The 13,870-nt window shown below is 39.2% G+C and overlaps 1 protein-coding gene across 1 annotated transcript in view; it reads right to left on the bottom strand.

Annotated features, from left to right (window-relative positions):
• CFAP58 (cilia and flagella associated protein 58) overlaps positions 1-12,656 on the bottom strand; it is a 107,540-nt gene extending 94,884 nt beyond the window's left edge. The window contains exons 1-7 of the mRNA XM_060125770.1: positions 12,612-12,656; positions 12,138-12,419; positions 9,943-10,091; positions 7,443-7,599; positions 6,309-6,503; positions 4,122-4,259; positions 2,001-2,160 (exon numbers count right to left, since the gene is read on the bottom strand). Coding sequence (XP_059981753.1) covers positions 2,001-2,160; positions 4,122-4,259; positions 6,309-6,503; positions 7,443-7,599; positions 9,943-10,091; positions 12,138-12,419; positions 12,612-12,656 — 1,126 coding nt within the window. The remainder of the gene's footprint in view (positions 1-2,000; positions 2,161-4,121; positions 4,260-6,308; positions 6,504-7,442; positions 7,600-9,942; positions 10,092-12,137; positions 12,420-12,611) is intronic.
• Between the last annotated feature and the right edge of the window lie 1,214 nt (positions 12,657-13,870).

Genomic DNA, 13,870 nt, shown 5'->3' with positions numbered 1-13,870 from the left:
AGATTAATTTGGACAGATTTATCTCTTTATCATATCGAGTTTTCTCATCCAGAAACTTGGTGTATCTGTCCATTTTTCAAGTCTTCTTTTATATCCCTCAAAAGAATTCTGTAGTGTTTTTTATATATATGTCTTACAGATATCTTGGTAACTTTATTCATAGATATTTTATTACTTTAGTTGCTATTGTGAAAGGGGGGTTTTCCATCATATATTGTAACTGGTTCTTTGTAGGAAAGAAAGCTATTGATATCCACATATTTATTTTATAACCTGCACCCTGTTGAACTCTTGTTAGTTCTGGCAATTTTTCAGTTCATTTCTTGGATTTTGTGGTAGGAAATCATAACATATGTGGTAGGAAATCATGCTCCTAACCATTATGTCACTCTTTGATAGGGCACAACAAAAGGAAGTGCTCCGTAAGAAGAAATAATGATGTTAACGATATCTGTAAAATAACCAGAAGAGAAAGCACGATGACTTCTGTAAACATGATTTAGGGATGAAGGATTGGGTTCAATATTTAATGGATAAAATTTTTTTTCAAAGCTTAGAACTATCACCAGCAAAAATACAGAAATTTTAATATGGAGTGTTTTCTGAAATTCACTAAGCCAGTTACAAAACATGCTCTACTAGTTCTATTTTTTTTTTCATATCTGTCATTGAAGACATTAGATTGTAAACTCATGCTAGACTGTAAGCATCCTGAGGGCAGGAACCTCCATGCACCCAATGCCTAGCATAATGCCTGCACATAGTGTGTACTCAATTTATTGAATGAATAAATAAATGGAGAAATTATCAATATCAGCTGCAACTGTGCCTCAGTAAAAGATTATTTCCGATGTCTTAGGAGGAAAAATATCTGCACTTCTCAAAGACGTGACAAATATTTCTAATAATCTTATCTAGACATTTAGATTTTACTTAACTTTTAGGGAGGCACTGTACATTTTTATGCTTCTATGTATGTTATCTCAGTCAGTAATTTACAGCTGAGGTCAATGAGGTGTTCCTACCCCACATTTTCTGGGGCAGTCAGAATTCAAACCCTGATCCTCTGTCTCCAAGTCTCTGAGCTGTTTCTACCACACCATATTTAACTAACATATCCTATTTTTAATTATATTCTTTTTCAGAATGAGATAGTATTCTCTTACTACTTTTATAAGTGGTAATATATCTGGATAACAATAGATGACTTTTTTTTTTTTTTGGTGGCACTGCACGGCATGCATCCCCGACCAGGGATCGAACCCACACCCCCTGCAGTGGATGCACAGAGTCTTAACCACTGGACCGCCAGGAAAGTCCCAATAGATGACATTTAGTAAGCACTTACTGTGTGCTAGGCACTGTCCCAAGAGCTTTCTATATGTTAGCCATTTCATCCCCAACAGCTAAATGTGATAGAGGTGGGATCTGAACCCAGGTAGATTTGACTCGAGAGTTTGTATCCTTAATGATGTTTCTGTACTACACAGCCTCCTGTGGCACTTAAATTTTCCCTTCACAGGTCAATGTGATAGTTGGCTAAAACAAGTGTTTCCCATATGGTAAAGTACTAACAGAGGAAAGGAGTTAGAAGCCATTAATTTTTGTCTCACTGATTCTGGGTATACTATTGTCTCAAATACTGCTCATGTGGAATATTCATTTGAATTTATCCCACATCTTCAGTGAAAAAAGAAGACTGAAGGAAAAGACATGTAGAACCCAGACCTAAGATTATAGATGCTATTTACTCCATTGACAAATACTGAAAAATACTTTGGGCTCAGTATAACCTGTTGAAGAGTTTTTTAAGGTAAGAAAGTTCAAGGTATTCAAAACCATGTCTCCTCCATATTATCTACTTACCGTTTTGAATGTTATTTTACTGAATTCATTTGGCATGGTTTGTGTTTGCATGCATGGAGTTGCCAGATGACATTGGTTACCAATGAAACGCTCATAAACTAATAAAACAAAGCACAAAATGATTCTTGGCTTACCTCTCTCTAATCCCAAGATCTGATTTTTCAGGGTTTCCTTGTGCTGTTCCACTTCTCCCTTTTGACTTTCAATCTGGTGCAATTTCTTATGGATTTGTTCTCTGATTTTGTTGAGCTTCCCAATCTCAAGGCGCAACTGATGGACTTCTTCCTCTTTGGCCTATGATTATTGAGAGAGGATTAACCAGGGACACTCAGTCAATAAAGAGCCGGTGACTGGATGATGGTAAACTCACAACCAATAAAAGGACACTGTTCCTATGTCAGTGTAAAGCTGTTCTGTGGGATTAAATCAAAACACACAGTTTGGTTTTTGAGAGAAACTGAAAAAGTCTATGTAAGCCATAATAAAATATATGGCTATATGAGCTAAAAACAATGAAAAGACTGATTAAACCTGATACCTCAAGATACCATGGAATTGTTGAATCAAACAAGATAAGAACGCTGAGTTATATCATAAATGTGTGAAATTTGTGTACAAATGCTGTAGTGATTAGCAACTTTCATAGACTCACAAAGTGATCTCTCTTAGAGGTTATTAACATGCTATAAAATATTGAGTCTTTCGGATCCACATGTCCACTGTAGTGCAATTACATAACGTTAGAAAAGGGGCCCTCCTTCCTCAGAGTATGTTAGTCAATGACTGTATATATGGACAGGTGGACAGGGTAGCATTAATAAGCAAGTCTACACGATGTCAAAAGGTATCAAAACAGCAATTCCAGCAAAGTAAAGCACCAGATTTTTGTCTATGGATTTCAAGTTTTATGAATTTTTTTAAAATTCATTTTAAATGAATTTTCATTCTTAGAAATGACTGGGAAAGCAACTAGTGATCCTACTGCAAATAAAGAGTAGCAATTATTCCTAGTTCTTGACAATGAAGAGGCTTCACTTAGCTGGGCACGTTATCCTCAGATCACTGCTAGAAGCAGAATCCCATAGGTTTAGGATCTGATAACAAAAATATTCCATCTTTCAAGGTGCCCCATGCATGTCATCAAAGGAGAGAATTATTGGCATAAGTATTTTTCCTTTAATTTCACCTTAGGGGCTAATACATTATTTTGCCTTCAGTAGTCGTTTCATTTCTGCTTTAACTTGGAGCATTCTCATAAAGAACGGTTTTGAGTCAAACATTTCTGGACTGCTTAAATGTTCCTCAGCCTCAGATCCTACCAGGTCCAAATTAGTTCATCTAAGGCCCCTTTCAATTAAAACAATAAGATGTTCTAATTCAGTAGTTATTAATCCAGACCCCATGGTTAGAAAAATTAATCCAGACCCCATAGTTAGACTTCAGAAAAATCCTGTAAACCTCTAAGACTGCACGCAAAACAAGACACAAGATGTGCAAATAAGTGTGCGTGCATGTGTATGTGCACGCACACACACGCTTTCATCAGATTCTCAAAAGGTGCTGTGATGCAAAAACTGTTAAGATTTACTACTCGAATCAATGTATTTTCCTGATTAGTCATTCATTTTATGCCCAGTATTCTAACATGACTAGAGTAGGGCTTATGGATTTTTCAGAATTGGTGATAAACATAAAGCCGCGCTGCTAAGCATGTAGGCAGACAATATGTATCCAAGTATAAAACGGTTATCCAAACTTAATTTGCAAGCACTCTTTAATCAGGGCAGGGAGAATAGGAGACCTATCTTGAAATTTACATTGGACAGAAGTGAAAGTCATGATTCTGCAGTCCTAAGCGTAGATATCAAATAGTACCAGTCCGTCCCCCACCCCTCTCACTCCATACAAGTAGTGAAATACAATCTCACTTCTTTGCCACTCACATGTGTAAATGGTTTCTAGCTCTGGGCAACTGGTTACTTGCAAGGCTAAATTACAGAGGTGAACATCTGAGCTCACTTTGGAAAGTATTTGCATAGTCATATGATTAATAATCAGCTTAGCAATGTTATAAGAATGGAAGTTATCAAACTGCTTCCGGGCATAAAGCAATCACTGTAGGTTTACACCTGCCTCTGAAGGACCAAGGCTAATCCACGTTATCCAACCAAAGGCTAGAACAGCATCAGCCAATTCATATTAATAGGGAATGAAGGAGGACATGCTAGGGAACAGATATGTCACTTGGTGTTTACTTTGAGCTCCAACGCCTTCTGCTGGTTTTCCTGGGATAGCTGCTCACAGATCAAACTATGCTGTTCGTTTTCTTGCTGAAGTTTAGCATTTCTCATCTGAAACTGCTCCAGCTCCTTTGCAGCTCTCTCATTCAGTATCTGAAAGATGCAGAACGAGCTGGTTAACGCTTTTGAATCTGATTACAGTAGCTGCACATCCACGCAGGAGGCCATGCAGACCTCCTGGGACAAGCACGGCAACCACACTTTTTTTGTCTTCGCAGAAATTGTTCTTTCTCCCCAGTGAAAGCATGAAGGCACTCAAATATGATGAATGTTAAATGGCTGGGGGAAATGATGCCTTCTAATGAATAACACAGAGAACATATTTTTTTTCCTGGGCACCTTGGGAAGTCTTGTTCACAGGTGGTGGATAAATATTTTAATGCCTGTTTGCCATTTGGCAGGCTTAGCGTACACAACAATTGCTATAATCATTGCAAATGAGCTAGAGATCCAAACGAGCTTTATCGGCTGTGGGGCTCAGAAGCTATATCTTCAGAAGCAAATCCTGCATTAGCATGCCTACAACATTTTCATGAACAGAACCATTCACTAACACCAACACAAAACAATTCCCCTTCATCCAACTTAAGTCAAAACTGTGGAGTAGTAGTGGAATGATTTCTACCTCCCTGACTTCAGTGTCAGTTGGATTTTCCCCTTCCCAACTTGACTATTCAGAGAAGACAAGGTTTTATAAAAACAGAGGATTATATTTTGGGAAGTCATTTCTATTGGGAAAATATTAGGGAGATGGAGGGATATCAAAAAAAAGAGAGAAGATGGCTTAGAAGACACTTACTCCAATATATAACTTCCACTCAAGCAAAAGTTAAACACAGAAAGAATCTATCCAACTTCCCATCAATAGGGACTAAATAAAATTTTCCATGGGTCCTGGATGTTGCTAAACAAAGTACTATAGTTTTAACGTGATAACCAAAAACCTCTCAAATTTCAGGCTCAAAGAAAGCCACATGTTTTTTTCATGGATGTTGCACACTGCATATTATCTATTTGATTTCTGGCTTTATATAAAATTAATAAAGCAATTGACAAATGTGTTCTACTATCTAATTTTTTAAGTAGAAAAATGATGTATGGCTTAAAAATACTTTGGAAACTTCCTAAGAGAACATGTTTTCAAGAAATGACTTTTTTCAATTAGATGAAATGGTTCTTCTTTAAGAAATTAGAAAAGACAGACTAGCATTTGTGTTACCTTAAACTGTTATTACAGAGGAAATGTTTTTTAAATATTTAAAACGCATAAAGACAGTGTGTGGTTTCCCAAACTTGAAAATTAAACCTGTTAAATATAAATCACGCTATATTCACAGGCTGGAATGCTTAGAGTAATGAGAGTGAATGGTCTTCTGAGCTCTGTCCAATAGAACTTCCTGCAATGAGCTAAATGTTCTCTATGTGCACTGTCCAATACGGTATCTACTAGCCCCATGTAGCTATGGAGCACTTGAAATGGTGCTGGTGCAATTGAGGGACTGAATTTTTAATTTTATTTAATTTCAAATAATTTAAATGTAAATAGCTGTATGTGGCTAGTGGCTACCATATTGGATACTGTGGTTCTATAACTATGTGGCAACAACATAAGTGAATCTCAAAAACAGGATATGAGGAGAAAGATATTAGACACAAAAGAGTACATCCTATATAATTTAATTTCTGTAAAGTACAAAAGCAGGCAAAACTAACCTCTGCTTAGAATTCAGAAGAGCGCTGACCTCTGGGGAGAGAGTGACTGGGAAGGGGCACAAGGAGTCTCCCGGGGTGCTATTTCTCAGGCTGGGCGCGGGTAACCAAGACGTGTTCAAGGGGAGAAAATTCATCAAGCTGTATACTTGTGACTTATACACTTTTCTATGTGTATGTTACACATCAATAAAAGGATAAAAAGAGATTAACCTGTTGGAGCATGGCAGGAGGGGGCTGGGGGTAGAGTATAGGTAGAGCATATCTACCTATAAGAGCCATTCAAAGACCAAACACAGTACAGTGCTACGTGCTGTGTTACCAACATCCACCAACATCTGCAGTGAAGGGAGTTTGCTGCTTTCCAAAGAAAATTCAAAAATCCCCGTTCTTGTCTGGCCAGGCCCCGTGGTGCAGCCCTGCCCAGCCTACCTTCTGTTCCTTCAGCTGCTGCTCCAGCTTCTGAAGCTCCTCCTTGCTCTTCTGCACATACTGCTGCAGGGCCTTGATTTCTGTCTGCCTGGTGTCCATGTCCGTCTGAATCTGCTTGAGCTCTTTCTCTAGTTTTTCCTTCTTCCGAGTCTCCCGCAAAGCTTCGTTCTGATGTTGCTGGATTTCTTGTTGGAACTACAGGCACGGAAAGGACGATGGGGGTTGGGGTGCGGGAGATGAGCCCCTCAGGACGGGTCTCAACCAGCTGAACTTCTCCCGCTCTCAGATATTTTCAGGGCAATGACTCTGAAGTAGTATTTCTCCTGCAGGAGAGTCATCTTTGAACTTCAATGTTCAAACTTTTCAAGAATATTCTGTATTATTTTTCAGAGCCTTGGCACCAAACAGCCACCCTGAAGGTGGGAACAAATCCACAAAGAAAGGTATAAAATCCAGTTAAATACTGGAAGCCCAGAATTCTAGGGAAGTCAAACATGGAAAGAATTCATCTAACTCTCCATCAACAGAAACTAAATAAAATGTAGCCAGCTACCCTAAATAGGAAAGTGTATTTTCCATGAGTCCTGGATATTGCTAAACAAAGTACTACAGTTTTATCATGACAGCCAAATTCTATGAAAAGTCCTTCTCCTATCTCATGATCAAAGGAGTCTCCTGTTTTTCTCCTCAAGCCTGCGCTTGTATACCATCTATTTGACTTCTGGCTTTATAGAAAAGTATTCATAAGGATTCAGCTAGATGACTTCCTTACACAGGAGAAAGGCCAGGGGAACTGCTTTCACCATCCCCAGATGCAGGGCGCCCTGGCTGTCACAGGGGACACCTTCTTGGGCCAGAAATGTAAGCAGTGCCCTATCTTGGTAACTTCTCAGACAGAGAATGACTCAGGTAAAACTGCTCTTGCAAAAACAAACCAGAGAAATAAGCAAAACAATGGATGCTTCATTTGGTGACCAGGCCGGGGGCAAGGGGGGGGTGGGGGGGTGGGGGGGTGGGGGGGAGGGAGGGTCATAAATCTGAGAAAGGAGCAAGACCGGAAGGGAGCCTGGAGAAGGACAAAACCTCCTCCTAGAAGGTAATGGTCCTTGTCTTGCTCTCCGTGTCAGAGCAGACCTGACTGATGGTCTGCTCGGCCTCTTCCCTGGACCGCTCCATTTCTTGTTGCTGTTCAGTGGTCTGAGCTAAGGTCTCTCGTAATTTCACCACTTCTGAGAAGAGTTGGTCTCGCTCCTTTGTCACTTCTTCTTTGAACTTCAGCAAATCTCGGATACTAAAATAGAAGAACATGGGAGTCAGACGAAATGGCCATCTGCTCAGGGAGCCTTCTTATCATCCTCTGAGCTCGTTTTCATGGGAAAGACTTATGGTCAAGGATCAACACTATTCAGGTGTGAAAGAGAAAGATCTTTATGCCCTGATGTGGGAGCTGTTTCTGAGGGTTTTTTGTTGGTTTTTTTGTTGTTTTTTTTGCGGTATGCAGGCCTCTCACTGTTGTGGCCTCTCCTGTTGCGGAGCACAGGCTCCGGACGTGCAGGCTCAGCGGCCATGGCTCACGGGCCCAGCCGCTCCGCGTAATATGCATAATATGACCCCTTTTCTTATTTTTAAGCAATTACAGTCTGTGTGTGTGTGTGTGTGTGTGTGTGTGTGTGTGTGTGTGTGTGTGTGTGTGTGTGTGTGTGTGTGTGTGTGTGTGTGTGTGTGTGTGTGTGTGTGTGTGTGTGTGTGTACTATAGGCATTTTTATAGAAGTCCAGAAAAATAGGCATCAAATTGATAACTGGTTATCTCTGAGGAGTGAAATTTAGGTTGGAAGAGTTGGGGGGGCTGATTTCTACTCCTTGCTTTCCACACCCCTGTAGTATTCATTCTGAAAGTAGAAAAACTATGTCTGATAAGACCTGTGCAGCAGAATTCATCTAGAACAAGGCAGCTACTTTAGAGCTGAGAAAGCAGAGAACTTGCATTTGAGACACTTGCACCTGACAGACATCAAATGACTGTTGGAAACACAGTAATTCGATAATATGTATCGACCAACACTTTTGATATAATTGTTTAATTAAGAACCTTCAAAACCGCAAACTCTTCTCCATAAACAAGACCTTAAATTCTAAGGTTACTGTAAAGACAGACAGCTACACCTAAGCGCACTGCTGAAGATAAAATTCTGAGTTGGATTGTTTCATCAGTTCTCCTCCTCATGTTCTGATTTTCATTAAAACTCCTCCTAACCAAATCAGTTCCCTCACGATGCTCTTCAACAGTTGTTCTTCAATAGTTGCTCTGATTGTGCATGACTTCTTTTAATAAGAAAATAGAGTCCATTATTATGAACACCACATCTACTGTTTATTTTACCTATTCAACATTTGATAAACGTATCTAGAAAGTACAAGAAATCTAGACAGCAGGTAGATTTAGTTAAGGATGCCTAAGGAAGTGTATGCTCATTCCTGGCTCATTAATTTATGCAAGGTTTTGCATGCCCTACAGAGTGCTAGATTCCTGGAGGAAAGGTAAAGATAGATGTCTTCCCTCAAGGAGTTTACAGCTTAATGGGCAGAGAAGCTCAAATAATTTCAGTACCATGTGATCAGTGCCATACTTGAGGGAGATGTTGGGTCCTATGGAAACAGGGAACACAATGACTCTTCTGCCTGGTCACTGGGTCTGAGGCTTGGGAGGAGTTTGGAACAGAGATGCTGACGGTGATAAAGTTAAGATGGTGTTTAAGATAGGTCTTGAAGGATGAATAGTTGTTTACTGAGTGGAGAGGGAAGAAAAAGGATCCCTGGCATAGAAAATAGTATGTCCAAAGACATGGAGGCATGAGCAAGCATGGTGCTGCTGGGCGTGAGTCTAGCAAGGCTGACTGGGGCAGATCTACAAAGGGCTCTGTAAGACACGTTCAAGACTTTGGGCTTTATCCTTAGGAAACGGGTAGCTGTCGAAGGTGCATATGCTGGAGATGGAAGCATGTAGCTACATGTTTTAGAAGAATAAGTCTGGTATGGAAGATGGTAAAGAGGGGAGATGTCTCCTCAAAGGCAGGGAGAACAGTTAGGAGTCTACTGCCAAATCCAGCAGAGAACAGGGGAGCCGCTGCTGATAGGAGGAGGGGAAGAATGAAGTGATGTTTAGAAGACTGAGTCAACAAGACGAAACGTTAAGGGATGAAGGAGTAACAAGTGTGAAGAGCAACTGTTTTCTGGCCTAGAATCTGAGGTGGTAGGAAGGACAGTGATATGGCTAATCATGGGGCAGGGGGTGTATGGGAGGGGCTGGGAATCTGGGTAGAAAGTCAGCCATTCCACACAAGTTTGAGAGAAATAAAGTTAAAATCTTTACTCATTTTAAAACTGTAGCACTGATTTTATAGAGCCAGAAGTTTGATATAACCATGAATTAGAAGCTCTTGGGCATGGAGAAAGGGAGTATTAAAAAGAAAAAAATGGCAATAGATAGAAAGCTGTCTCTGGGAACCCAACAAAGTAGAGTCTTGTATTCACAAAGAACATTCAAGATGGTACCGGCAAGCCCCAGGCTGTCTATTGAAGAAGGAGGCCTCTGCAAAAGCAAGTTCAACATGAATCAAGACGGCTATGACCTACTTGCTATCCTGGTCCATGGAGAGTCCAGACCCTTGCTCGACTAGTTTGCTTAGGTTCACTATTTCCTCTTTCAGGGCAAGAATCGTCTCCTTTGCCTTCTGCTCTTTGTCATAGGCTGAGTCCACCATCTTCCAAGCCTTTTCAATTTCCTAGGTGGGTCATGGGATATCAGTGAGAAAAACCAAACTAGGTTCCAGATGCAAGCTAAATTGAATAAATAGAATAATAAAACAACTACATTATAGAAGCTATTTATGGGGAAAGAAGATTACATGTTATACACTATGTATTAAATGTATATTGATTTACTGCATTGTTCAACATGAGTTAGTCAATACTGAAAAGCAGTTTTAAAGGGGATACTGGCAAAGGATATTTTCTCTTGTGTAGGTAAATGTGGCCACAGGGCTGCTACATACTACAGGGGCTGCTATAACTAATGGTATTATTTCTAGTAAAGATGTTAAGATAGGTTTACAAAATTGAAAATGAAAGCTTATGTGCTTTCCAAGTCCAGATATTTTATAGGAAAAAAAAAAAAGCTTTATCACATAAGGAATGGTCTTGGATCCAAGTCCTAAATTTGAAGCTCTTGATAGGTTCCATATTAAAAATATTTTGCCCTCAGGCCCCAAGTGAGCTCCTGGATGGCAAGGTGAACTTTAGAGCCATCCATAGAAATGAGGTCTTGGCTGTCACCTAATTGTACACAACAGCCTTGATAATTCCCATTTCCAGAAACCCAAGCCCAGGCCTTCTCATCAAATGCTTATAGGGGAAAAACAAAACTATTCTGAATACAAAGTGGAATATTAACAGAAATACTTAGAAGTGAATTACAGCCATTCGAGTACACGGACGAAGGACAGTAAATGTTGCAACAGCCTTGAGTTTTGCCCTGCCACTTAATTTTCTTGCAAATTTTCATCAAGTGCAATGTGAGTCCTTTTATACAGGTAAGAATCTATATGCTTAAGGTGAAAATATTATTTTATGTTGACAAGGAATAAAATGAGTGGAAGAAATTATTTAATTAAATAAATTCATGCTATTACATTAGAGAGAGAGAGAGATGATTCTTGGGTAACTGCAGCACATAATTTAGTGATTCAAAACAAAATGTCAGTTTAAGGGGTATGTTTTTCTGTAGCAACCATATGTACTATTTTTGGCAAAACAAATGAAGGATATTTAAATGAAATATGATTATATGAAATCTTGTCCAAAGCAAATTCACCAATTATATTTTAATCTATTTATGACTTCCATTTCCAGTTTTTTAATTTACAATAAAAAGTGGGGTCTTTTCTCATCATAACATGATTTAAAGCCTTCTTATATTGGTATTTTGCAAGGAGAAGAAGAAAATAACAATAGAGAGAAAAAGACACTAAAAATAGTGGTTCCTAAGAAAACAGGTAAGTTACATTTTGCACTAGTCTTGGAACTTCATTAGAATTGGGGTATGTTTAATTGCATGATATCAAGGGAATTATCTAAAAAAAACTGCGAATTATTTCTCAGCACTAGGGTTTCAATTATAAATTAAAATATCTTAACCTCTTAACACCCTGCAATCTACAAGAAACATTTGTGTTTTACCTTCAAAATAATGCAACACACTTGAGGATGAAAAAATAAGGTGTAAATAAAAGCCATACTTCCTCAATATCCCTCCCAGACTGAATCCCTGTTCTCGCATTATGAGGAAATGGGACGATCAAGGCAGAAGCAAAGGGGCGATAAGAGGAAAGATCATGAAAACTACCATCTGGAAATTCTCAAGGTAACCTCTCCTAAAACACTGGAAAACGTAGAAACATGAAAAGATCTTTTACAAGCTATCATCATAAGATATTTAATTACTTATCTTGGGTCAAACAAGACATACTGATATTCCTAATACTATACTTACTTATGGCCAATTGTTTTTGTGAACACAGTATTTCTTAGAAACCAAGCCAGTAAGGTTCTACCTTATTTTCTGCATTGTGAAATTCACTCAAGCTAATTAAGTTCTTTGAAAATTAACATTATTCCCTAGGCTTAATGAATATATAAATCATGTAAATTTTTACTTAATAACTCTTTTACTACCAGCCTAGAGCTGCCAGTATAATGAAAGGATGATGTTTTAAGTACAGGATGCATTTATGAAAGCTCGCCATTGGTTCCATTTCTAGAAGATCACTGACCTTCTTCAGGGATGTGATGGTGATCTGATCATCCTGAGAGAGCTTCAGGGCAGTGGCGACCTTCGCGGAATTAACCACTATCTCCGCATTCAGCTCTCTGCACTTGGCCATCAAACGCTTTTCATTGTCGTAAGACTTTTTCATGACAGCATGAAGCTTCTCATATTCAACCCTAAATCTCTCCAAACTTTTGTCCCCTGTAAGTTCGCTGAGAACCTCCTGAAAATCCCTTTCTATTTCTTCATACGCAGTTTCCTCCAGCACTAGTTTTTCACTCTTTTCCTGTTCAAAAGGGCAAAGACAGGAATGAAGATTGAAATATTTACCCCATCACTATTCAGGAATGACTTATTATTCATGAATAAAAGACCTCCATACAAGCAAAGATTGAAATATTTACCCCATCACTATTCAGGACTGACTTATTATTCGTGAATAAAAGACCTTCGTACAAGCAAAATAAAAGCCACTGACAAGCAGACGATTTAAAGCTATATGATGGGAAGGCTCCTTGTTCATCCCGATACCTGTATATATGTATACGTAGCACTGGGACAGTAATATTTTCTACCACATAGTGTTAAGGATTAGATTAAATGGGATAATTCATGTTAAACACTTAGCCAAGTGCCCGGCAAACAGCAGGTACTCAATAAATTTCGAGAGCTATTATGATTATTCCAAGCCTGCTTCTTACTGCCCCCAGGACTGCAGATGGAAGCCACGGTATGTTGAGGTCAGACATAATATAGATACCATGAAACCACACTTACAGTGGAACCCATCCAGAACATGGAATATTCTCTTTAAAACTATCCCATCATTTTTACCCCTTAAAAAATTAGCCTAGGTCATCTCCACAGGAATTTTGAAATGTCCCCTGGGCAATGGTCATGGGCCTTCACATTTGCTTTCCATGATTAGCTGGGCAGCAAATTATTTAAAATGTAAGCCCAAACATACAGATGTAATTCAAGCAAGTCTGACTATGACTTAGATGATAACCCAGGACTATATGGTTATATATGAATTCTTATTTCCCTAGTGTTATGGTTGAACTGTGTCACCTAGAAAGATATGTTGAAGTCCTAACCCCCAGTAACTGTGAATGTGACCTTATTTGGAAATAGAGTCATTACATATACAATTAGTTAAGTTAAGGTCATACTGGAGTAGGGTGGGTCCTAATACCATGTGACTGGTGTCTTTATAAAAAGGGGGAAAATTTGTAACTATGTGGTGTGATGGATGTTAACTAAACTTATTGTGGTAATCACTTCGAAATGTACACATATATGTAACTCTCCTGGCGGTCCACTGGTTAAGACTCCAAGCTCCCAATGCAGGGGGCACAGGTTCAATCCCTGGTCAGGGAATTAAGATCCCACATGCTGCACAGCCAAAAAAAAAGAGAAAGAGAAATGTATACATATATCAAATCATTACGTCGTACACCTAAAACTAATACAATGTTACATGTCAATTATAACTCAATTAAGAAAGGGTGTAAAAAAAAAAAAAAGGGTGTGGCATTTGGATACAGACACACCCTACCCCCCACACGAGAACTCCATGTGACCAGTGAAGGGAGACATTAGGCTGGTATAGCTGCAAGCCAAGGAAAGCTAAGGGTTGCGGGCTACCACCAAAAGCTAGGAAGAAGCAAGGAAACATTTTACTCAGTCTCAGAGCATGGCTCTGTGGACACCTTGATTTCAGACTTCGTGGCCTCC

Source organism: Lagenorhynchus albirostris, chromosome 16 (assembly GCF_949774975.1).
Source record: "Lagenorhynchus albirostris chromosome 16, mLagAlb1.1, whole genome shotgun sequence".
Classification (NCBI taxonomy): domain Eukaryota; kingdom Metazoa; phylum Chordata; class Mammalia; order Artiodactyla; family Delphinidae; genus Lagenorhynchus; species Lagenorhynchus albirostris.
This window is presented reverse-complemented; position numbering and strand designations above follow the sequence as displayed.